A 25,438-nucleotide genomic window follows, 5' to 3' on the forward strand; every position below is an offset into this window, starting at 1 on the left:
GAAGTGGGGTTCAAGGCTGCACACCACTCTGTTCAGGAGCTCCTGCATCTTGCTCCCCACATTATCAGCTAGCAACAAAAAAGTGCCAGGTTTAGTCAGGGAGAAAGTGACCCCTACTCTTTCTGGACAAGAACAAACCAATGTAAACAAACAAGTCAGGATTTGTGAGGTTAAAGTTATCAGTGAGTGACCTGTTAAGAACACCAAGGGATAGAAATAGCTGAAGGATCTCTGAGATGGGAACAAGGGAGACAGAAAGTACTGCCAGTGACTTCGGCCTTGACTTGGAAGGACCACCCTTCACTCTCGGGCCTTTCTTGAACTCAGACTCCAGCACTGTATTAAGAATTTTACACTTATTTACCATTGCATCAACCTCCTGTTAAGCTTATGAGGTTGTTACCTTTGTGCAATCAAGACCTAAATCCTGTCTCTACACATGAAATCTGTGTCTTGGTCTCAGCTGGCAGTGATTCTAATCTTTTCCCAACATCTTCACTATTCAAGCCTTTTGGAAAGTTACCTGCAAACAGATTATTCTCCAACTTGGCTCTGGCAACGGTTTATCTACGAGAACGGCTATCAGACAAACATTTCATGCCCTCGGCTGGAGAGCTGAGGCTATGCTGTTGTTACCCCAGCTCAGCAGGCTGCCTGAATGGGAAGGGGTGGGTGAGATACTCACTCGAGTAGAGGATCTTTGTGTTGAGCATTGGCAGGTTGTCCCGGTTTCCTGTCTGGGGAGGAAGAGATGCAGAGCTGCCCAGCGACAAACTTCCTTTGTTTATTAGCCTTTCACAAGGAGATTTGGACACTACAAAATACAACACAAAACACTGCAATTGACAAACATTGTGTATTGCTCAAACAAGCAAAACACCAGCACTGCACAAGCAGTAAGGAACAGGGGACAGAAGGTAAAATTACCAGTCACTCAACATCAACACATTCCAGACAATGCAAAGAGACAGAACCAGAGTCATGAAGAGACAAAAAAGTGTGGCCCAAGTGCAACAGACAGACACACAAACACTTGGTACCAGCAGTGAGGAACAGAAATACCTTGAACTAATACTAGGAATGGAGATGAGAGAGGTCTGGCTTCAGTTGAAGAAGAAAACAGATGATGGGTATTGGCTAGTCCACAGACACAGTTCAGTTCTGAATGTATTTAGAGTTAATAGGGCTCTCTTACAATTTTCTCACTTAACAGTGATTACAAGCTGATTCCTTGCTCTAGTACAGAGGTGGGCAAACTATGGCCCACGGGACTGTCCTGCCCAGCCCCATAGCTCCTGGCCAGGGAGGCTAGCCCCAGCCTCTCCCCCACTACTCCCTCCCCTGCAGCCATGCCGCCGCACAGGCAGCGCTCTGGGCAGCGGGGCTGTGCGTTCCTGCAGGGCAGAGTGGCAGTGTGTCTAGCTCTGGCAGGGTGGTGTGTCTGCCAGTCATGCTGCTCTGAGCAGCATGGTAAGAGGGCCGGAGGGTTGGATAAGGGGCAGGGGGTCCCAGGAAGCAGTCAGGGGACAGGGAGCAGGAGATAGCTGGATGGGGTGGCGGTTTGGGAGGGGGCAGGGGACGGGGGAGGGTCGATGGGGGCTGGAGTCCCAGGGGCAGTTAGGGGCGGGGGTGGTCACGGGACAAGGAGCAGGGGGGGTTGGATGGGTCGGGGGTTCTGAGGGGGGCAGTCAGGGGGCGGGAAGTGGGAGGGGGCGGGGGCCAGGCTGTTTGGGGAGGTACAGCCTTCCCTACTTGGCCCTCCATACAGTTTCGCACCCCGATGTGGCCCTCGGGCCAAAAAGTTTGCCCACCCCTGCTCTAGTATCTGAGGCAGAAAGGCAGGGGTCCAATAAGAAAATGTCAGGGGGAGTGGAGTGGACACCTGAGAGCATGGCAATCAAACAGCACTGAGAAGACTGGCTGCTGCTGTCAGAATAAGCCTAATGAAGCTCCTGGGTCTTACAAACTGAACACTAAGATCATGACCAAACCCTCAGAGATCTGAGAGAGGTTCCTCTTTGAGCAGGAAGGAGACTGTTTGGCAAAGGGATTTAAGCATGAAGAAGATGTGAGGCCTCTGAGCTGAGGTTACAGAACTATCACCAACCTCACACTGGAGGAAAACAGGTTCCAAGAAGGGATGGATACAGAAATATTCTAAAGCTCCTATGGAAACGGAAACCCTAGTGCTTGTCCAAATGCAGGAACCTGGGCTGCCCGACAGTGACTAGTACCTTTCCGATGACTCCTCCCTTTGGGAGCTCCATAGTTGCCACTGTGCGATGGCTGCAGGGAGGTTTTATCCTCATTCCTCAGCTCCTTTCCCTCCTCAGAGGTGGAAAGTCCCAGGATGAAGCCCTCCTGCTCCTGTGTCTGGGCATTCTGCTCATCCACAGCTGGACAGAGAGAGAAATCAGACATGTGTCTTACAGCTCTGTCATGAGAGTACAGAGGGAGGGAGGCAGGCTGGCACACAGCAAGGAAATACAATACTGCCCCAAAATTCTATTCCCACACCAGAATTAATCCAAAGAGTTGCCTCAGGGTCTTGAATGGGGCGATCCACAGAACTCTTTACTTAAAAAAAAAAAAAAAAACACAACACATCAGTTTTCATGAAAGATACCAAATAATGAGCCTGATTCAGCTCCCATTGATGTTAATGACAAATCTCTCTCTGACTTAAATGACAGTAGGATGAGGGCTCTGACAGTGCTGAATTCATCTATCAATGAATGGCCACGGCAATGCAGACTGACTTTTTCACACCATTTAACATGACTCAGCTCTGACCTGGAGGACTCAGCTGTTGGGGTGAGGGTACTTCAGGCCCACTCATTTCTTGGTCTCTCTGCTGATACCACCATCAAGAGAGCTTTGATGGGCTGTGAAAAAATTTGCCCAACTTTAATGCTTGCCATAACTGTATTTATACTTCCTAAGGACCTATTTCTCATTTGACCTATGTTACAAGTAAAGGACCTGCCTTTATTTGCATGAGGTGCTCCCCGGAATTGCTAGCCAAACAGAAAGACGCTAACTGATGTGCATGTCAGATTTCTGTTTGCTCAGCCCAGACGGTGACAATAAAATAGGCCATTTGAAATGGCCAACAACATTGGTATCATGTGGAGAAAAGAGGGCTTGGTCATAAACCAATAAAAAAGAAGGAAGGAATTAAATGTGTATGTCTGGAAATGAAACGGCATAGACGACTTAAGCAAATATGTTCACAAAAGGCAACGAAACACATTTGTTCAAGGGATGGTGAAATCAAATGCTAATGTATTACTCGGAGAAATCAAAACCTCGTCTGGATGGAACTAACGGGCTTGTTCTTTCACAGACACAACCTCTCCGCATCAGTTCTTGTTCCTCTGACAAAGGACAGAGATCACTGCCAGACTATTACACTGTTGTAAATCCAGGTAATATTTCAATGATTTGCAACTTCAGGCTTACTGCCAAGTCTAAGGTTTCTTACGGTTGTACTCATTTAGGTGTGCAGAGACTTTAAATCTGTGACTTTTATGCTTTTCTCTTCCTTCTGTAATATACCAGTACATACTTCCTTCTCAGTTCAACCAGGATTTCCTCCTTGACACTTTCGAAGGGACTGGAACTTGGAGCTGAGGGGAGGCAGGGAGAGGAGAATGGGTCACAGGCATGGAAGCTGGCATGTCCCACTGGAGCTGGGCCACAAAGGGCCAGTGAGCACACAGTGGGCCTAATGAGTATGAAACAGTCAGTTCAGGTGCCAATTAAAAGCCAACTATGATTTTAGGTTTTAGATCCAATCTATCTAAAGTATTTCTAAAGCACCTCCCCTGGAAGTATTTACACATTGTACATGGATTGCGGAAAACAGCAGGCCAGCCAATTTGCCATTTACTCTTTGGTTTAATTGTTGCCTTCTACCTTGCACTGTGCTATGCGACCACGTCAGGCTGGACAGCTGTAAGAGAATGATGGAAGGCAGGTATATTAGCCCATGAACGATAAAGGCCCTTCCCTACAAGCTGAATAGAGGTTACCTTAGTTCAACTAGGGACACATGGATCCAATTAAGGGCTTCCAGCGAATTTTCAAAACCTCTGGGGGGCAGCGGAGGGGGAGACAAGCTGCTGCACGGCCAGTGGCAGCAGGGAGAAAGGCTTCTCCAGGGTGAGAGGCTGCTCTCCCCTCTATGGGGGAAAACAACCAACCTGGCACCCTGAAGCCAACAACAGGACAATACCCCCCAACCCACAGAGAGGGGGCAAGGAAAGGTATCCCCCTTTTATTTTGTGTTGTGAATTTCTTTCTTTTACTCAGTGGAGAAGTGCTCCTTGGGCCTGCCCCAAGGCCTGCCTTGGCAATACTGATAAATAAACCCTGAGGGAGAAGACAAACGCTGTCTAGGTGGGACTGATTTACGCCAGTCCCCACCACCAATAGAGGAGAAACGTTAAGTCTGAAGAGACAGAGGAGGTGCCCAGCTGCCAAGTTTGATTCTGTTCTGGTTCTTTAGGGAATGCTTTACTGAAGAGGTGGGTCCTACAGTGCGATATGAAGATGGAGAGGCTAGGACTCTTACTATATGCCTTTGATGTGGGCCCTTTAACAAGGGCCAGACTGAGAATAGCACTGAACAGCCATATGGTAGCAAAAATTTTCTAACTGTTGGCCTAGGGAAGGTCAATCCCATAGAAATCCTTCTTTGTATGGGAGAAAATGCATACAGGTTTACTGGAAGATTGTCATACAGATCAGGAATGTTGCTGTTAAATCATGAATCCTGCTCCTCCCTGGAGGTAAGGCAATGTACATGTCCCAAGAGCAGACAATGAACTGCAGGCAGAATTACCCACCTCTTACCTTTTTCTGCATGCTCTATAATCTGACGAATGGCTTTTTTCAGGCTGTTGGCTCTCAACATTAGCTGCTCTCTAGGCCGGAATATCTGGGGACGGGCAGTGCATGATGATCCCATGGAGTGGTCACTAGAAGAATCACAAGCACTGCCAGATCCATCACCATCTTCTGTCTCCTCTGCAATGGTGGGAGGTGGGTTTGACAGAGACGAAGAGGCTTGAGATTCATCATTTAATGTCTTCAAAAGGGAGTCCAGCTTCTCCTTCAGGACAGAGCACTGCAGGTAAAAGCAGAAAGTTTGTGCACAACCATACCAGTGGAACTGGGCAGCCCCATCTGTTGGATTGCTGCTGTACACATGCCAGCTGGGTCTCTCTGACAGCAGAGTGGTTTTCTCTCATTCTTTTCTACATTTGAAGTGCTCTTTTCCCAACATACCTTCCTGGCCATGACCTCTGACTCCTCCGAGCTTTCTGTTGCTTTCTCATAGGCCTTCCCAACTCGAGCCACAAAATCCTTCACTGTCTCACAAAGCACCCTAAGCAAAGAAGGCAAGCAAGACAGTCATTCACAGGTTTGCCTACCATTCTCAGAGTAACTTTTTCCCTTGATCCCCTGCAATGGGCTCTCCTGGACGTACTCACTTGGCTGAGGAGATGACCACAGAGTGTTGGTCAGAAGTCAAGATTTTGGACAAATGAGCAGCCACAGAATCTTCATAGAAGAGAATCTTCTGCACCTGACGACAGCCAGAAACAAGCTGTTAGATTTCTGTTCCCATGGTGCACCTAGACCCATGGCCAGGGTTCCCATATGCTGTGTTACACTTGGGCTTTCCATAGTGCACCCTAAGGTACAGGGCCGTGATTTCTATTCACTCTACTTCCTTTGGGTTTCCTCTGAGAGGTCTATGATACAGATCACAGTTAGTCATGCCAGACCAGGGTCTGATCAGGAAACGAATTTCTACCAGCTTGTCAACATGGCACAGAGTTGGGGCTCAGGACCATCCACTTGGGAATAGAAAACACTGTTTTTTATGACTTCTGAAATGCCATGCAGTTTTCAGCAGCTCCTACAGCATGCTGCCTTGTATGGTAGTGTACGGAAAAGCCAATATAACTTCCAACCCAACCTGTCTTCCTCTACAGACCTTCACTTGCCTAATATGGAAGTGTCCCCATTTCTGCAGCACTCTATCTCCTATCATGCCTCCTTAGGAGTCTACTGCTTTCGGCAGCCCAATTCCCATCCTTCAGGTCACCCCTCTTTTGTAGAGCCCAAGCCCACTTCATTTAAATTCTCTTCTCCATAGCCTGCTCCCTTGTCTGGTTTGAGCCCATCCGCAGCTGAATTCCCTCCCAGTCTTCAGTTCTTTGCAGCTGGCTAAATACCTCAGAATCCTCACTGAAATCTTCAGTGACTGTGCAAGTCGATGACTGACGAGGGAGTTTGGTTTCATACACCATGATGCTCCACCTATTGAAATGAAACCATTGCAACTATTACAACCAAGCTGATAGCCTCCTCACTATGAGAAATACAAACAACTGGGGAGTAAGACAGAATGAAAGGGCTCTTTATATGACCTGAATGAAAGGCAATGCACATGCGCATTCAGAATAAAAAAAAAAAAGACCACATTCCTACAGATGCATGTGTCACATACAGAGATGCTTAGTGTCACAGCATGTCGCCTGTAAAGGGGTTTGAACTGGGGGAAGGGAAGGAGTGATACCCTCCAAACAAACATCCCTTTCCATTCCCACTCCCTAGTATTCCCTATTTGTTACCCCCACCTTCTCTAACAGAAAAAAACTGCAGATTTTGCCATGAGAATTTCCATGGCGCAAACTCTCAAAGGCTGCTGCAGATATATTTTTTAAGTGTCAGCTTAATCTAGAAATAAACACTAGCAGTACAGATGTCCACTTCAGCTTTCAGTTTTACTTTTTGATTCAGACATGAAATAGCTATTTCAAATCCTGAGTGAACACCTGGTGGCAAAATCACAGATTGTAATGTAGCCAAGTTACACTGAGAAGATTTCTGAAGTTCAGAGATTGTGGACCTTGTCAATTTCACTGTGCTATCGAACTCCACCACCAACTTCTAGACATGACATAATGCTCAAGACTACCGCAGGATAGGGAAGCGGATGTACAAAATAACATAACATCCTTGCCATATCTAACTACTATGAGTTTATTGCTGCCTTAGATCTCCTCTGATCATCCATACCAAACTGTGTAGTGGTTTGGAAGTAGGTTGAAACCACTGAACTCATTTTACAATCATCATTGATGAATGTGTAACGCTGGGCAGTAAGGGGAGGCCTCTCTCCTGCCATGTGTTACTAGTCACTTCTATATTGCATAATATCTCCTTGGTGTGGTTATTCTGCAGGGATAATAAGCAATGTAAGAATGCCTTGCCCTGATAACAACTGGGGGCAGGAGTATAATGGGGAACCATTGATGAAACTAGTCAGTAATTCAGGCAGATAAGAGTCAGGAACGGTATGACTGTCCTGGGAGGCTGATGTCTCAGAACAGAGCTTAGCACACACTCCGGTAGTAGAACTTGAGTCAGAGATGTGGATGTTGTGGTTGGGCTGACACTCACCTGTCCAGCATTTTGGTACTGGCCCTCTCCAGCTTCTCCAGGATCTGTGGTAGCTGGGTGTCATCATCACATGCAGATCCCCAGCCTAGCACCCGGGCCAGGTCATTTCCTGTACCCAGGGGCAGCACTCCCAACTGGCACTGCACCAGGAGAAAAGAAGACCAATATGGATATCCAAAAGAGAAAACACAAGCCCCATCGATCCAAAAATAACACTGAGAAGAACGCAAAAAGAAAAGGAGTACCCGTGGCACCTTAGAGACTAACAAATTTATTAGAGCATAAGCTTTCGTGAGCTACAGCTCACTTCATCGGATGCATTTGGTGGAAAAAGCAGAGGAGAGATTAGCTGTAGCTCACGAAAGCTTATGCTCTAATAAATTTGTTAGTCTCTAAGGTGCCAAGAATATCAGAGGAACAGTGGGGGGTGGGGTGGGAGGGAGAAATACCATGGGGAAATAGTTTTACTTTGTGTAATGACTCATCCATTCCCAGTCTCTATTCAAGCCTAAGTTAATTGTATCCAGTTTGCAAATTAATTCCAATTCAGCAGTCTCTCGTTGGAGTCTGTTTTTGAAGCTTTTTTGTTGAAGTATAGCCACTCTTAGGTCTGTGATCGAGTGACCAGAGAGATTGAAGTGTTCTCCAACTGGTTTTTGAATGTTATAATTCTTGACATCTGATTTGTGTCCATTCATTCTTTTACGTAGAGACTGTCCAGTTTGGCCAATGTACATGGCAGAGGGGCATTGCTGGCACATGATAGCATATATCACATTGGTAGAATTATAACATTCAAAAACCAGTTGGAGAATACTTCAATCTCTCTGGTCACTCGATCACAGACCTAAGAGTGGCTATACTTCAACAAAAAAGCTTCAAAAACAGACTCCAACGAGAGACTGCTGAATTGGAATTAATTTGCAAACTGGATACAATTAACTTAGGCTTGAATAGAGACTGGGAATGGATGAGTCATTACACAAAGTAAAACTATTTCCCCATGGTATTTCTCCCTCCCACCCCACCCCCCACTGTTCCTCTGATATTCTTGTTAACTGCTGGAATTAGCCTACCTTGCTTGTCACCATGAAAGGTTTTCCTCCTTTCCCCCCCCCCCCTGCTGCTGGTGATGGCTTATCTTAAGTGATCACTCTCCTTACAGTGTGTATGATAAACCCATTGTTTCATGTTCTCTGTGTGTGTGTATATAAATCTCTCCTCTGCTTTTTCCACCAAATGCATCCGATGAAGTGAGCTGTAGCTCACGAAAGCTTATGCTCTAATAAATTTGTTAGTCTCTAAGGTGCCACGGGTACTCCTTTTCTTTTTGAGAATACAGACTAACACGGCTGCTACTCTGAAAACTGAGAAGAACCTCACTGATTCCCAACCTAGATCAATCCCCGAGAGAAAACTAGTCATAAGATAAAGAGGATGCCAGCTAGGGCTGACCACAACCAGAAAAAGCTGTGAATCGAGAGGGGAGTAGATTCCAATGATACTCCTGACCTATTCACTACAAAGAAAACCTTTCAACAGCTGGGCGGAGCTCAATGTTCTCATTTTACACCAGGTGGTGCTGTTGCCTTTCCTAACAGAATGGCACAGATATCTCCAGGAGAAAATCTCCAGAATTAAACACAGCACACATAACACTCACTTTGGGAAAATATTTAGCTACTCCTGGACTCGGATACCAAATCACACACAAAGCACATCCTCTCTTAGAATTATTAGAGGGACTGGAGTAGGAGCGCTGGCTTTTTGGGAGCTAGTCCCAGCTTTCTCCTGACAGAAATCTATGTAGGGAATGGTGTAGGAGCACAGACTGAGAGAATGCTCAGGGTTACTCCAATAGCTGGCTGTCACAGGAGGGAACTGTGTAGGAGCACTGACTGTGAGGGGTGCCCCATTCAGCAGAAGTTACTGCAGGAGCACCAGCTATGGGAAGCTTTTAGTTGCTTCACTCCTGGCACAACTGTATTTCTGTATGATCAGAGTCCTCTTCACCCGTGGTTGTCTGTTCTTCATTCTTACACATGAACAAGCCCTGTGGGCAGGTACCTGTTTGTGAAGATTGAGGCTGTCAATTTCGGACAGAACCCATCCAACACTTCCATCCCCACCACAAACCAGAATCCGGAAAGTGTCAAATTTCTGGAATAAACGTAAACTACAGGAGGAAAAACAAAAAAAGATGGGAAGAATAATGTTCTACTAAAGAAACAGGAGTGATTAGCTATTTCAGACTAGGTTACAAACTTTGCTTGGTAGTTTTGACTAGACTGTTTTTTCAATGAACACAAGTCACTGCTAGATTTCAGGTAAATTTGAATTCTTCATTGTAAAAAGGAAGTACATATACAGCTATATGCAATGTTCATATCTAGTCACTGTACAGAATGGAAAATCTATACCAGGGCACTCCAATTCTGCATCAGCCTACTTTATTCTCAACAGTAGAGGAAACAAATATTTGGCGGCTGATAATCTGCTGAATTAATTCTTGTCTGCAGATTTCTGGTGTTCTGTATACAGTTAGGTTATTTGTCATGGCTTGGATTGTTCTGAATTCAATGCCTCCATATTCAGAGCCATGCCAATTAAAGCAAGACTGCAAGAATGGGGATTCAGTACATGCACGTGTTCAGGAACAGGAGATTAAACCTCAAAATTCTGTCACAAAGGTAGTCTGTAAATCATTGCTCTGCTGCCTTGTCTGCTTTGCAACCAGGAAAACAACTCACCACCAAGAAAAGTGTAGCTTTCCCATTCATCTGGGCTAGCATGGACACTGTTCAAAATATTAAGCCTAAAAATTAACCTTTTTTAAAAGCTGTCTGTGGTTCTTACTGTAAAGCCTCCAAGGGTATTTTGCCTGTACTAAATAAATTTGCTACAGCACTACAGAAAAACCATATTACTATAAAACAATCACCACTGCATTGAGAAAAAGCTGTCATAGATGATGGCATGTTGTGGTGCACAGTTTGACTGGTATGAGCTGGAAATTACTCAGTGAACATTATACCACATCATCATTTATTTTGTTGTTGCCACTTTCTTTGTCTACAAAAAAGCAATTTTAAAAGTTTGAGAAAATTATTTGATACTATTTTTCATATCCTTCCCTGTTGAAAACATGTGCCTTTGTACCACAAATCCAACCATACAGGCAGAGAGAGGAAATAACGAGTATTATTTAATTTTATAACCCTCTAAAAATGATCTAATATAACTTTTTCATCAATCAGGGTGCTTCAGTTTTCAGGTCCAATATCTTGCAACCTGCTAAGGTGAACAAAATGTCTATGGTAGCTACAATAGTTCATAAGCTATTAGATTTTAAAATGGTCATGGTCCAGGAGTGGATGCCCAATTCAGTATGGTTTGAAATTCCTGCTTTTATTCAAGCCATATTGGGGGAATAGAAAAGGAAACATGTGTGATGGACTTTTTTTCATTAAAAAGGCATTCGCCCATGTGGGAACAAGGCTCGAGATGTTAGAAACAGCCCAGGAGCAATGACTTAGTGGTCAGGGTGGAGGTCGAAGTTTATTCTGTGGACGTCATTTTTGTTTGCAGCTATTTCTATACAGCTCACTTTGACAGCATCTGAGTGCCATCTACAAAATCCCATTTCTCATCATAGCAAACGCAAGAGTAACAGTTAGATCAGGATGGTTCTTAGAAGCCTGTCTTCACATAACTTGCTTTTTGGGGCTGAAGCTTTCCATGCTTGATCTCATCCCAGAGAGGAGCTTCTGGAATCTCAGGGAAATCCTTCAGCTGTTTTGCAGTTATTAGAGAATGGAAATTACGCAATTCAACATTAAGATCTGGTTTTGGCTGATCAATAACTTAAAAACAGCTGGGAAAGCCCTTCCATACTCTGCATATATAGTTCTCTCTGAGGAATAGTACCCTTGCTAGATTTTTGGGGGGGGGGGGGGGGGGGGGGGGGGGGGGGGGGGGGGGGGGGGGGGGTGGGGGGGGGGGGGGGGGGGGGGGGGGGGGGGGGGGGGGGGGAAAGAAGAGATTTCAAATCAAAAAGAGTCAATCATTGCTGTTTTTTTGGTATTTACAAGGAATCTGCTCATCCAGAGACTATTTCCCTACCCAAGGTGAGGTCCTCCATTCATAAGGTCAAAGACCTGTGCCGGATTCAGCAGCTGTTTGAATCTTCTTAGGAATTTTACACCCTGGTTGTCTCCACTTTTTGAGTTGACAAAGACCAGCAAGGGGCTTGTGCAGGACGGGGGGCAAGTGGCTTTCCAGAACCCTGAGTGGGAAGAAGGAACACAGAAAAGATGAAGCTGCACTAGGGGAGGGGGAAAGAAAGAAACAACTTCACACCCAGGAGTAACGTTCTCCAAGCACAGGGATGAAGAAGTTAATACTTTCTCTGAGGTGCTGACATATGCAGAGTAAATGCCAAATGGACACAGCACTGAATCCAGCACGAACCACCTGCCACCAATCATGAGGTCAAATGTTGCAGTTCTTCTAGCCAGATGCTCAAATTGCCAGCTTCCCAAAATTGCATTTTGCAGTATGAACAACCAACAGCTGCAGCAAACTTTTGGGCCAATAGCAAATAAACTGAATGCAATATCAAAATAAACAGCCCAAGGAACTCAATACTGATGAGATTATTCATTCCCATGCTTCAGTCAAAACCTCCAGTTTGGGATTTACTTGAAATTTTAGCAGAATTCAGTTCAGGGCCTTGGAGTAAAAAGATCTAGTTGAAAGGCCGGTAACTGAAAGAGAGAGGGGAAGATGTTAGTGGATACTTACCATCTGAATCAATGCTGTTCAGAGCCGTGGGAGGGATGACAGATACTTTACAGAGGCCGAGGGGGCACTTAGTTGGTAACAAGTCTTTACAGGTTGTGTGTACCTGAAATAATAAAACTGTATTCAGCCAGCTCCTTCTAGGTCCTGTTCCACAATGCAGAAACCCATCCCACTTTGAAAACAGGACTTGAACAGCCAGGAAAGGGGGCGAGCATCCAAAGAAATGGGAATCAACAGTATGAAGTGACCAAAGATATTTTAAAGAAAGCGGTCTAAAGGCTTGTCTACATTAGGACTTAGGCAACTTAACTACAGGTGTGAAGTTAATGTACATAAATTAAAATGCATGAAAACCATGTGGACACTCATTCAGAAGTAAAGTTGCCTTAATTCATAAGCTACATTAAACACAGATTTAAAGCATTTTCACTTATGCACATTAACTTCACACCTTTAATTAACTGTCTTAACTTTCCTCAGTGTCCTGAGTAGACAAACCCCGGGGTATGTCTACCCTGCAGCTGCGAGCAAGACTCACGATAGCAGGGCTTGAGCTAGTGTGCTAAAATTAGCACTGCAGATGTTGCAGCTTGGGCTTTCAAGCGCATTGTTCCCTTGGGTTTGAGCTCTTTTGGCTAGTCCAAGTCTCTGCAGGAGCGCAATGTCCACAGTGCTATTTTTAGCACACCAGCTCGAGCTCTGATAATGAGAGTCTGTCTACCTGGGTTAGGCAGATCAATCCTAGCTGCAGTGTAGATACACCCCATGCAGCAAACTGAGTTCACAGTTCATTCATCTCTTCTGCTAACTTTCCTCAGCCCTTCCTGTTTATACACGCTGCCTTTCCTTTTGAGATGGACACTTGGTACTCAGAGCACATGATAACAAGGTTGGGACCCACAGGGCCAAGTTAATCCTTGGTATAACTTCACACACCTCAGTGAGAACAGCTGGGTACTCAACATTTTTGGAAATCAGGCCTCTCAGTTAGGTGCCTAAATCTGGATTTAGAAGTCTCACTTCAGTTTTCAACATTTTGGCTCAAGTGGGGACACAGAAAGTAGGAATAAAATGAAAAGTTGGGAAAGAAAAAGGAGCAGAGAAAGAAGGAACACAGAGAATGGAAAAGCAGAGAGATGGAAGGAAGTAGGGTGAATACACAGTGTGGGTGCAACTGACATAGTGTGGGGTAAGATAAGAAAGAAAGGATGGTGATAAAATGCCCTGCACAGGTAAACAGAAATTAGGCTAATGACCTTTTTGCTCCTTTCTGATGTACAGAGAAGGCCCGTCATAAGGGTTATTTTGTTTTTAATTTCTTTTGTTTATTTATTTTAACATGAGAAATTCATGTACGGTCTTTTTTCCTTAATGCCCCTATAGCCAACTGGAAAACGAGCAGGATTTATGATGTCATAGATATTAAGCAAGTGAAACCTGTTGAATTGGGAGGGGAAATGGTTTTTATTGAAGTGGTTTAAAACTCCCTGCTTTGTTGTTTGTTTCTGTTAATACCTACTCAACTATAAACAGTGGTTTGTTAAAGATTCATCATCTCCACCCACTGCAGCTAAGGGCCAAGGACATGCTCTATACACTGTAGATTCTTTCACGAAAGACCTCTGGTAAAAGGACGATGGATAGACATCACAATCCAGGTATTTCTAAGGGAACGCACAGGCAGAAAAAAAAACCCAGAGTATTTTTGGTGCGAAAAATCTTTTCAGGCCTTATATATACATCCCAGTGAAGCAACTAGGCACAAGCCTCACTTCTTACCCTTTGCAGGCCACCTATGATATGGAGAAGAACATGGATACATTTGAATGAGAACTTGGCCTGAACGGTTGCTTCACACAAACGGCGGTAACAGAGCACACAGCCATGTGTACACTGAGCAGTGAGGAGATGACACTATCACAGAGGTACACCACGTTCACTCAACTCACCATGGCTTTGCACCAGAGGCAGCGCCAGTCTTGTAAGCGCAAAACGCTGCCACATGTTTTATCACACACCATGCATTTGGCACTCACGGGGAGGTTTCCTTCCAGCCACTGGTGTGGCATTGAAATCTGCAAACCAAGCACAGAGGGACCACTGTGAGATTCCAGACTACAACTCTAAGAATATAAGACATGGTGTAGCAATGAGACATGCACAGATGTGATGCTTGAGGCCAGCAAGGACACTCTCTAGGAAATACCTATTTATCTATCTTAAGTACTTACATGGGACTGAGGCACAGACAGGCTAAGTGACTTGCCCAAGGTCACAGAGGAAGTCTGTGGTGGAGCAGGAACTTGAATCCAGGTCTCCCAAGTCCTAACCATCCTTCCTTTCCCAAGACTGAGACATAGGAAACCTCATCCTTAACTACTCAACCTCAAAGCACCATGTTCTGATGGTCCATAACTACAGGTCTCTGGCCATCAGGGAATCCTATCAATATAACACATGCGTAATAACGGAAGGCTCTTTCATAAAGAACATCACTTTTTGACACCAAGTGGCTTTACATACCATTTGCATTTAAAGACAAAGTCAGTTGTTTCCACAGGTCAGTTAATTGTACAGAGTATTTGCCAGCCCCAAGCCATGCAGTTCCATCTAATTTTTCCACATCAGGACTTGGGGAAAGAAGGCTTCAACTGCTTCCAGTAATTTCACCCTGATGTCTCAAAAGTAGCATGTGTGGAGGGACATATACAAAGTAGACTCCATAGTTCCAGCTATTCCAACCTAGAGTGGACACAGTCTAGGCCAATACATACCCCATCTTCATCTTCAATGATATCCTTCCCAATAGACGCCAGTGTCGTCCATTTGCAGTTGTTGGTTGCCCGGACAGCACACCTTTTGTGAGCTTTAAACTTGCATACTAAAGAGGAACAAAAAGAAATTAATCCTGCCATTGAACACATGATGTGACAGTATGAGCATAAAGGCTGACTAAGCAGTGAAACACAGAGCTTCAAATGTCTGCTTCAAAAGAGAGCACCCTCTGCCTTGTTAGCAATGGCAAAACTATCAGAGCTTAATGTACTGAGTTCGTTAAAAAACTCTATTTTGCTCTAGCTGCTAATTCTTGCTCCTCATTTTCACCACTGGATTGTAAATGGGTTAATTTATCCCATTTTGTTAAATATGACATGATTTGTACAGTAAAATATGCCTGCACCCCTTTACACATCACAGGTGTAACCTTCCCCACTCGAAGTATGAGCCGCAAGAAGCTGTGAATGTCTCCTGTGCCAAAGCTGAGCAAGATTAACCTCCTGAGATTCAAACACTTACATGCACTTGCTTCTGTGAATAATACAAAATACACTTTCAATTTGATTCTTCAAAAATGGATACTTTCACACTTCAGATTTGGAAAATTCTAATATTCTATAGCAATGATTTTGGCAGATCAAAAATAAGTGTTTCACCACACCACTGCCAGATCCAACAACATAAGAACCAGCATTAAAACTACATCCAGAGTCATCTTCCTACAACCCTCTCAGGACCAGATCCTGCATTCGTTATGCACCCAGCAAATTCCCCAGGAAGCCAACAGGAATCTGAGAGCAAAAGGAATGTAGGATCAAGCCCATAAGAGTTCCATTCTTACATATTCTGTAGATTTCTGAGTATTCGGTGTCACTTTTCTTCTAGCCCATTCTGTAGACAGTAAACAACAAGTTCCATTGTTTTAAACAATCTTTGGAATACAGTAGTGAATTATCATGGCAATATGCCCTGAGTGAGAGACAATAAAGTGCTTTTACCTTCACATGAGAGTCCATGCGACGTGACTCCAGATAATGCCTCCCGGCATACGTTGCAGTACGTTGGCCGAGCATGTGAACAGGCGTACCAGTTATGCATCCCTGAGAAATGGTCCATACTGTACTGCGTAGACTTAAAAATAAATACAGTATAGTAAACACTAAGGTAGAGGTTGAGAGTTTTCCTAAGAGAGAAACTCAAACATAACAGACAGAAAAGGCAAAAATAGCACAATCTTTCCTGGGTGGTAGGGAGAGGGCAGGCTTTGTGCAGTTAACACACTAGGCAGGCTAAGCACACAGAAGGACAAGGAGTTAGTTGCTACAGATCAAGCACCTGGATACACTGCAGTTGCAGTAGGCTGAATCCTGAGCAGGAGAGACAAGTCAGGGTAATGGTAGTAGGCTGACACCGAACAGTTGAAGACAAGGGGTGCGAGGTATGTGTTCTGTACCTACCTATCCTGTGGTAAGTGTTCTAACACCCACCAAGAGGGGAGTGTACACAGTACAAAAGTCACTGTAAGAGGGAGTTGTACGCAGGCAGCAGTTTGGAGGTTTTGTATATAAAATCTGATCCAGTGCCCACTGAAGTCAATGAAATGACACCCATTAATTGGCACTGAGTCAAGCCCGTAAACAGATGCTGTTTAGGAGGAACTGCACAAAACACAGCTGGTAAATAAGAGGATTTTTCTATTACCTCAAAATGCTCACGGTTCTGTATAGTCTTCAGTGCTGCAATCCAATCTTCCATCTCTTTTCTGTTATCCGCACAGAGGATGAGTTTCCGACACGGGGTGATAACCTGACAGGACAGAGAAATCACTACAGTGAGTTCCAGGGCTGTCAGGAAGAACAGAGAACAGGGAACGTGGAATAAGAACAACCTTTATCACATGAAATATCACTGCTTTTGAGGACAGTCACAGAAAGCAGCTGTGTATCTCTGAGCAAAGATCAATGACACTTTAATGGCATTGCTTGCTCTGAGGCCAATGCTCTCTTTCTGTGGGGTTTACAGAGCTGAAGAGTTTTTTGTTCCTATTTTGATTCCTGAATTCATTAATAACTAGAGTTTGAGAAAAGCACTGGAGAGCCATCCAAAGAACAGCACAATACAGAAATCAATGATACAACAGCAATGTCAACATATTAACTGCATGGATATTGCATGAGGTTTTTAAAAAAAATTAACATTTGATGGAATTTTTCATATTAATGTGAACAATATTAAACCAATTTCTATTTTATTTTGTTTACATGGCAACATGACTTCTACCAGTTAACATTCCTATGCAAAATATGTGGTACACTGGAGTTAAGGCTGTAACTCTCAATTACTTAAGTGGGGAAAAAATCTCAAAACCAGGATACGATCCTATACTACAACAATGCACGCTTTCATCACATCAGTGACTGTGAAAGTTGTAAAGCAACCTAATTGACTGTCCAACTCTTACTGATCAACTGTTCCAGGCCCTCCACTCCATGTGGTTTCTCTCCTGCTGCTTCTTCCATCATGGCCATCTGATTTGCGGCCACATGGAGTTTATAAACTTGTCATGGAGTCACCAGGCCAAAGCTCTGGAAATACTTCATATGAAGCCAGTTGGGACTCTGGTGTAGCATGCCTCCTCTCTCTGAGCATACTGTCACCAGGGCAAGAAACTTACACAGCTCTGACTTTCCTGGATCTGACCTTAGAGCATTCAGCATACCTTTCCACATCGTGCGCTTCCCAAAGCGAGTCCACCCGGGCTGGGCTCCTGGGGAAGCCAGAGGGCCCTGCACCTCAACTCCCCAGTCAGCAATGACTCTCAGCCAGCATGTAAACTAAGGGCTTATTAGTGGATAGGAACACAACAAAGAACACAGCTTGCTAGCACAGAAATCAGTGACTTTCAGCCAGCTCCATCCTGAGGAGTCCTGGGCCAGACACCCTGGACTTCCCCTCTTTCAGTTCCCCAAGCAGATTGCCCAGCTACCAGTGATCTGACCTCCGACACCCCCGTTGCTCCTCCTCCTGGTCTTTGTCTCACTTCCCTGAGCAAGAGTCACCTGGTCGCATCCCCCTCCTGGGTCTCCGGTTACGAAGCGCACCTGGTGCAGACAGCTTAAGCAGCCTCACCTGCCCCAGAGGGTTTCAGCCAAAGTCACACATCCTTATTCTCACCACCTAGGCATTGGTATAGCACACAGGGAAACTGAGACACACACAGTATTCATGCAAAACAGTAAGACTCACATAGCTCACATACAACATAACAAGGGAAAATCCCCACTTTGTCACAAAACTCTGCAATGCTCATAATGTATGCAGAAACTGTTCTTAATAATCATTCTGACAACAGCACTCCCAAATGTAAATTCTTGCTAAAACCAACAGATTATAGATTAATCAACCCATTTTGGAGTTGGGACAAGTGAAAATAAATTTAAAAATTCGGAAAATATTCCAAAATTGAGATCATCATATTGTTTAACACTCTTATCCCCAGAAAGCCTGATTTGATTTACCTCAAACTTTCCATAAAAATTCTAAGATCACACCTGACAGAATGGTTTTGTTTGGGTTAAGATAAGGTATGTGTGCATGTCAAAAACAGGCTGATAATTGTGGGCTACTCTCAACTAAAGCAGCATGGGAGAGAAAGAAGATTTAGCTGGAAAAGTTCAGTGAACCTAGCACATTTGCTGCTGCTTTATCCATGTTTAATCATAAAATTTACTAGACAAAGTCACATTCTGAAAAACGTAATACTGTATATCCCTGCAAATGGATAAAATCATTACTGGAGGAAGAAATAACAGTCACATTTAAACACAGACCATCTGTATAAAGAATGTGAAATCTTAGATTTAATTTCTGCAAGAACTCTCTTGTTGAGAGAATGGAATGGTTAACAACACCTGGTCCAGAAGAAATCCTTAAGGAGGCTCAGGCCAGGGTTAGTGGTTTCAATAAAGATTGACCAAGAGTGGTTCCATTTTTTTCAAACATGCATATAAAAAGTGTTAATTTTTTTGGTGCTGTGAAATTAAACAATTAAATAACATGGCGCCTGGATAGGAATACAACTAGATATAATTGAGAACTGGGGTAAATTGGCCTGTAAGGAGAACTCCAGCCATGTTTTCAAATGGGGCAAAAGGATTTCCTCCCAGAATTAAGCAGATTAAGAGCTAGAGGAAAAACACATATTTCTCCTCCCATATTAAAGCAATATCCTCTGCTTTTTAGATTTCACTCATTTCTTTCCTCCCACTCTCTCTCTTTGTAGTTCTTGGCATTTCCCCCCTCTCCACTCTACTTGTTTCACTCTTCTCCCTTTTTCTTTATGGCCCATTTCCTATTTTGGTGGGAGGAAATGGATTCTTTGGGGGCCCCATACCTGTTTTTTCCTCTCACCTTAACACAGCAGAATCTTCCTTCTGGCCAAAAAAGAGCAAAAGTGGCTCTCTTTCTAACCTGTCAACACTCCTCCTTCAGCCAGCCAGAAGAGGTCACAAGAGAAAAATAAAAGATTCTTCCTTCTTTAGGGGAAGAGCCTGTTCTCTACACAGCCACCTAGTCCCCAAATCAGTTATAAACTAAAATGCCCTGCCCCATAACCACTAGTGCAGCTCTTCCACCTTGGTTTGTCATTCTCCTAGCATTTTCCCGTTTGTGTATGTCTCTATCCCTATGCCCCACCCTCTCTGATCTGTTCACTTACACCCTGATCTTGCAAATTCTTGAACACTGGTTTAACTTTATTCACATAGAAAGTCCATTGATGTGAACGGGACTACTCACATAAGTTAAAGCAATGCTTAAGTGTTTGTTAGAACAGAGCCCTAGTTTAAAGTGATTCTTCATTTTAAAGTACCTTGATGTAAGGAATGTTACATTAGCATTTTGTACTAAACTTAATTAACAAGATCCCAGTTAAATTAACTTTAACAGCTTCCAGAGACACATACATCTTGAATCTAACTTCTCGTTTGTTTTTCCCTAGTCTACATCCTAAAAAAACACTTCTATCCACAGCAGAGAATGACTGACATATGGAACTCTGCTTCTTCTGCAAATAATGCTTTGCTATCTGAAGCAGCTGAATGAAATTGACTAGGACTGAATCAGTTTCACAAGGCCCTTGCAGCTCCAGCCAGCATAAAATTCAAAGAATTATTGTGATCCCACCTCAAATGTAAATCTCTCCCTAATCAATATTAATGGAAAAATAGATCTCTCCTAAATATTTCTGATCCAAGATAGGAAGTGAGTGGAATTGGAGGCTCTCTCTTCCATTACGGCTCATGAGATGAATTAAAAAACAACAAACATGCCTGTGAACCTATCAGTTTCCCACAGCCAAATTCCAGTTTAACATTAAACTTCCTCTTTATGCCATACATTAATTATCACAATAGGAGATCAAACACTGGAAAATGCATATGCAATTGTTGGCAAATGAATATTCACCTAGAAACATTATTTTTTTTTCCAAGATCTTCAGAAAATACACCCCTTTTATAGAGTGCAGCATACACCTAGACCTACCCAGACTTTGCCCAAACAAAAGCGGCATCAGTAACTAACAAGGAACAGTTCGGCCACATTTAATTCAAACCAACTGGGTCAGAATGCACCTTTAAAATAAGGAGAAGCCTCTTGCGGCAGGGACACAGCATGCAATACTCCATCTTAAACCCAGGGGATGTCTACACTGCAGCGGGGAGCATGGCAGCATGGCTACTGTGGCTTGGGCTGCAGTCCAGGCTCTCAAGCCAAGGAGGTCGGGAGGGCTGAGAGCTCAAGCTGCAGCCTGAACTGCAAGATCCACACTGCTAGCAGTCACCCATACCGGAGAAGTGCAATACTTGGACGTTTCTTTCCTTTTTTAAATTAAAAAAAAAAAAAAAGTAAAATCACAGAAATGTCGGGCTGGAAGGGACCTTGAGAGGTCATCAAGTCCAGCTCCCTGCTCTGAGGCAAGACCAAGTAAACTTAAACCATCCCTGACAGGTGTCTGTCCAACTTGTTCTTAAAAACCCCCAGTGATGGGAGTTTCACAACCTCCCTTGGAAGCCTATTCCAAAGTTTATGTACCCTTATAGTTAGATAGTTTTCCCGATATCTCACCTAAATCTCTCTTGCTACAAATTACTTCTTTTCCTACCTTCCAAGGTGGACGTGGAAAACAACTGATCACCATCCTCTTTATAACAGCCCTTAACGTATTTGAAGACTTATCAGGTCCACCTCAGTCTTCTTTTCTCAAGACTACACATGCCCAGTATATTCCTCTGGGACTTCACTCTCCTCTATAAGTTCTCAAAGATAATTGCTAAAAGTTCCATGAGTGATTCAGCTGGTTCCTTATGTAACCTAGGATGAACTTTATCAGGCCCTGCTGATTTGAATACATTCTAGCTTGCCTAAATATTCTTTAACCTGTTCCTTCCCCCTTGTTGTTAATATTAATTGTGTTAAGTATCTGGTCACTGTTAACCTTCTTAGTGAAGACTGAAGCAAAATAGGCATTAAACACCTCAGCCTTGTTGATGTCATCCGTTATTAGCTGTCCTTTCCCGCTAAGCAGGAGACCTATACTTTCCTTCATCTTTCTCTTGCTCCTAAAGTATTTGAAGAACATCTTCTTATTGCCTTTTATGTCCCATATTGGCTTCTCACTATTCTGTCTACCTTTCCTTTGCATCGGGATAGTTTACAGTTTTGCCTTTAATACTGTCTCCTTGAAAAACTGCCAGTTCTTCTGAACTCCTTTTTCCCTTAGATATTCTTCCCATGGGATCCTACCTTTTTTTGAAATCCATTGTCCGTATTCTGCTGCTTTTATTCCTTCCTTTCCTTAGAATCATGATATCTATCCAGTATCATCAAAATGTCTAGTATCAATATTTTTTTATATCCTCTTAAAAGAACAAGAATCTGAAATATTGACCCAGTAGACAGAAGCATTGAAGCTGCTTTTGGTAACAGACAGCCCCCCAACCGGAAGCAAATACTCACCAGCAACTACACACCACACCACAGAAACACTAACCCAGGAACCAATCCCTGTAACAAACCCCGTTGCCTTCTCTGTCCCCATATCTACTCTAGCAACACCATCATAGGACCCAGCCACATCAGAGGCTCACTCACTTGCACATCTACTAATGTGATATATACCCCATCATGTGCCAGCAATGCCTGTCTGCCATGTACATTGGCCAAACTGGACAGTCTCTACGTAAAAGGATAAATGGACATAAATCAGACATCAGGTATGGTAACATACAAAAGCCAATAGGAGAACACTGCAATCTCCCCGGACACTCAATAACAGATTTAAATGAAGGCATACTTCAACAAAAATATTTAAAAAAACAGACTTCAAAGAGAAACTGCTGAGCTACAATTCATTTGCAAACTTAACACCATCAATGTGGGCTTGAATAGGGACTGGGAGTGGCTGGCTCACTACAAAAGCTATTTTTCCTCTCTTGGTATTGACACCTCCTCATCAATTATTGGGAGTGGACTACATCCACCCTGAGTAAATTGGCCTTCAATTGGCCTCTCCACTTGTAAGGTAACTCCCTTCTCTTCATGTGCTAATATATATTTATGCCTGTATCTGTAATTTTCACTCCATGCATCTGAAGTGGGTTTTTTACCCATGAAAGTTTATGCCCAAATAAATCCGTTAGTCTTTAAGGTATCACTGGGCTCCTCGTTGTTTTTGCTTTTGATAAAGGTTCAATTCTGGGATCTCAAACTTCCTGCATCTCCACAGAGAACTGATCCAATGAAGAGAGAGAGAGAGAGTGAGTGGCAGGGGCTGATGTCGGGGTTTCCCCCTCCCCCATCTCAGGACAGGTTGCTTCCGGCGGCTGTCTGAATTTATGAGACAGCATGCCAACACACTCACTCTCCCCCAACACACACTGTCTGTCCCCGTGCCATACATACATGCTCCCTGTCACACACTCTCCCTCCCCCCTGACTTCAGTTGAAAAGCAGCTGGCAATCTAATAGGATACCCATGGAACAATGGGATTGAGAAAACTGCATCATGTGATGCTGTACCTGCCCCATGAGACATTGCAAAAAAAAAAAAGAAAAAAAAATTGGGGGGGAGGGATAGCTCAGTGGTTTGAGTAGTGGCCTGCTAAACCCAGGGTTGTAAGCTCAATCCTTGAGGGGGCCATTTAGGGATCTGGGGCAAAAATTGGGGATTGGTCCTGCTTTGAGCAAGGGGTTCGACTAGATGACCTCCTGAGGTCCCTTCCAACCCTGATATTCTATGATTCTATGATACAATGCAGCCATGATAAAATGCCAAAAGCCAGCATTGGGACAGATTTGTGTTCAGAGAAATTTACATCTTAGGAGACAAAAAAAATGGGTTCTGTGTTTATATAGCACCTAGCAATATGGCGTCCTGGTCCATGATGGGGATTTCTAGATGCCACAATAATTAATTAATTAATTAAAGGTATTTTCATATCTTATTCTGCTAGGCAAGAAATCACAGACCTGAAACTAGAAGTCTGGCACACAACTACAAGCCCAGAAGTGAGGACAAAGTTGTAAATAGGTTTCAGACAGCAAAATTCCCAACTTAATAACAGCTCTAGAGACACATTTATCTTGAGATTCTCGATGTGCTCAGCAATGGGAAATGACTTAATGAGTCTAAAATGCTTGCTTCCAAACCAAGAATCTCAAAGACAACTTCCAGTTTAATTAGAAATGGGGTGATATTCAAGATTTTTGTAAAACTTTGTTACAGATTTTAACTGTAGCAGCTTTGTCTAATAATTCCTGTAAAAGGAGTAAGAAGACCTAGTTTTGATATAACTATCAGCTGTGAAACAGTGAACAAGACTATATTTAAACAATATTGGTGACAAATAGGAACGCAGAAAACACAACAGAGGTATTTCCCTATCAGAATAGGCCAACAGTTCATCTAGTCCTATATGTAACCTGTCTCTAATAGTGGCTAATGCCAGATACCTTACAGGAAGGCATATACCACTCATTAGGCACCTAATTGCTCTTACATTGCCTGGTACACCAGAATCCTGAATGATCATCTACTAACAGCTGGTCTACACCTAAAACTTAGGTCAACCTAGCTATGTCACTTGGGGTGTGAAAAATTCACACGCATAAGATATGTAGTTCAGCTGTAGACACTGTTAGGTTGGTGGAAGAATTCTTCCCTCGACCTAGCCTCCTCTTCTCAAGGGGTGGATTTACTACAGTGATGAAAAACTTCCTTCCATCGCAACAGTGCCATTGTAGCACTTATAGTGTAGACATATGCTAATACTCAGGCACGGGGAGTAGGCAAATCACAAGACTGCTCTTGGTGGAACAGGGAGCACTGAACTTGAGGAAAAACTGTCCCCACTGAGGAAAGTGAGAAGAGGAGAGTGGTGTGGGGGGAAAAAAGGGTCTAAGAAGGCAAACGGGAGGAAGGTCCCATCCTCAAACGTTTGTATGTGCACATTTCAGCTTGAAATTTCAACCTGAAACTCATTAACTCACTCTCTCCTCCTCCATGGCTTGTCTATACTACTGGGATTACAGTGACATAGTTACGGCACCACAGCTATGACACTGAAACCGCCATAGTGCAGAGACACAATGGCAATGGCAGGGCTTCTTCTGTCACTGTAGGAACTCCACCCCGTCAAGCAATGGTAGCTAGGTTGACAAAATACTTCCGTTTACCTAACTGCATCTATACCAGGGAGATAGGACTGCTGAACTGTGGTGCTCAGGGGTGTGGATTTTTCACACCCTTGAGTGCCATAGCTATGTCCTAAATTTTAAGTGTAGAGCAGCCCCTGCTGCCCCCCACAACACACTGAAGGGAGGGTAAAGGCCTCTCTCTTCCTGGTTAATGGGGCGGGGGGGGGGGGGGGAGAGAAGACATACAGTGTGCCAATCTGCATCAGACTGCTGATTATCCAGTCTGATATCCTGCTGCCAGAAGTGGCTAATTTCTGATTCTTCAAAAGGTGGCAGTAGCCATCCACCCCAAAAAAACGCACCCTTTCTAATCAGGGAATCGCATACATTCATTTCTCACCATGGCAGTGATCAGCTGACACACTGACGCATGAGATTTGGTTACCCCTCTCTTGGCAGACATGGCTACAAATGTTAATAGTCCGACTATTTTTTTAAGTTCCAGTTCCAGTTTTTGACTAACACTCTGGAACAGCAAATTCCACAGGATGATGCCGCACTATGTGAGTAGCACTTCCTTTTATTTGTTCTAAATTTACCACGCAGTAATGTCATCCAGTGACCTCTTGTTCTCATATAATGGGATAGCACAAAAACAAGGGACTGATTCACTTTGAATGAG

At 43.7% G+C, this 25,438-nt stretch overlaps 1 protein-coding gene across 9 annotated transcripts in view; it reads right to left on the reverse strand.

Annotated features, from left to right (window-relative positions):
- Positions 1–25,438, reverse strand: part of DGKD (diacylglycerol kinase delta) — an 86,291-nt gene that overhangs the window by 19,282 nt on the left and 41,571 nt on the right. For 8 of the 9 annotated variants that reach the window (XM_038415889.2, XM_038415887.2, XM_038415884.2 and 5 more), the window contains 14 exons: positions 16,762–16,866; positions 16,059–16,191; positions 15,057–15,163; positions 14,232–14,357; positions 12,283–12,385; positions 11,602–11,764; positions 9,547–9,655; positions 7,480–7,619; positions 6,249–6,333; positions 5,499–5,593; positions 5,293–5,392; positions 4,858–5,131; positions 2,235–2,396; positions 686–814 (listed from right to left, as the gene is read on the reverse strand). In XM_038415889.2, coding sequence (XP_038271817.1) covers positions 686–814; positions 2,235–2,396; positions 4,858–5,131; positions 5,293–5,392; positions 5,499–5,593; positions 6,249–6,333; positions 7,480–7,619; positions 9,547–9,655; positions 11,602–11,764; positions 12,283–12,385; positions 14,232–14,357; positions 15,057–15,163; positions 16,059–16,191; positions 16,762–16,866 — 1,831 coding nt within the window. Of the gene's footprint in view, positions 1–685; positions 815–2,234; positions 2,397–4,857; positions 5,132–5,292; positions 5,393–5,498; positions 5,594–6,248; positions 6,334–7,479; positions 7,620–9,546; positions 9,656–11,601; positions 11,765–12,282; positions 12,386–14,231; positions 14,358–15,056; positions 15,164–16,058; positions 16,244–16,761; positions 16,867–25,438 lie in introns of those variants that run through there. The other variant, XM_043492771.1, reaches the window with a different exon arrangement.

The sequence above is a fragment of the Dermochelys coriacea genome, chromosome 9 (assembly GCF_009764565.3).
Source record: "Dermochelys coriacea isolate rDerCor1 chromosome 9, rDerCor1.pri.v4, whole genome shotgun sequence".
NCBI classification, from domain to species: Eukaryota; Metazoa; Chordata; order Testudines; family Dermochelyidae; genus Dermochelys; species Dermochelys coriacea.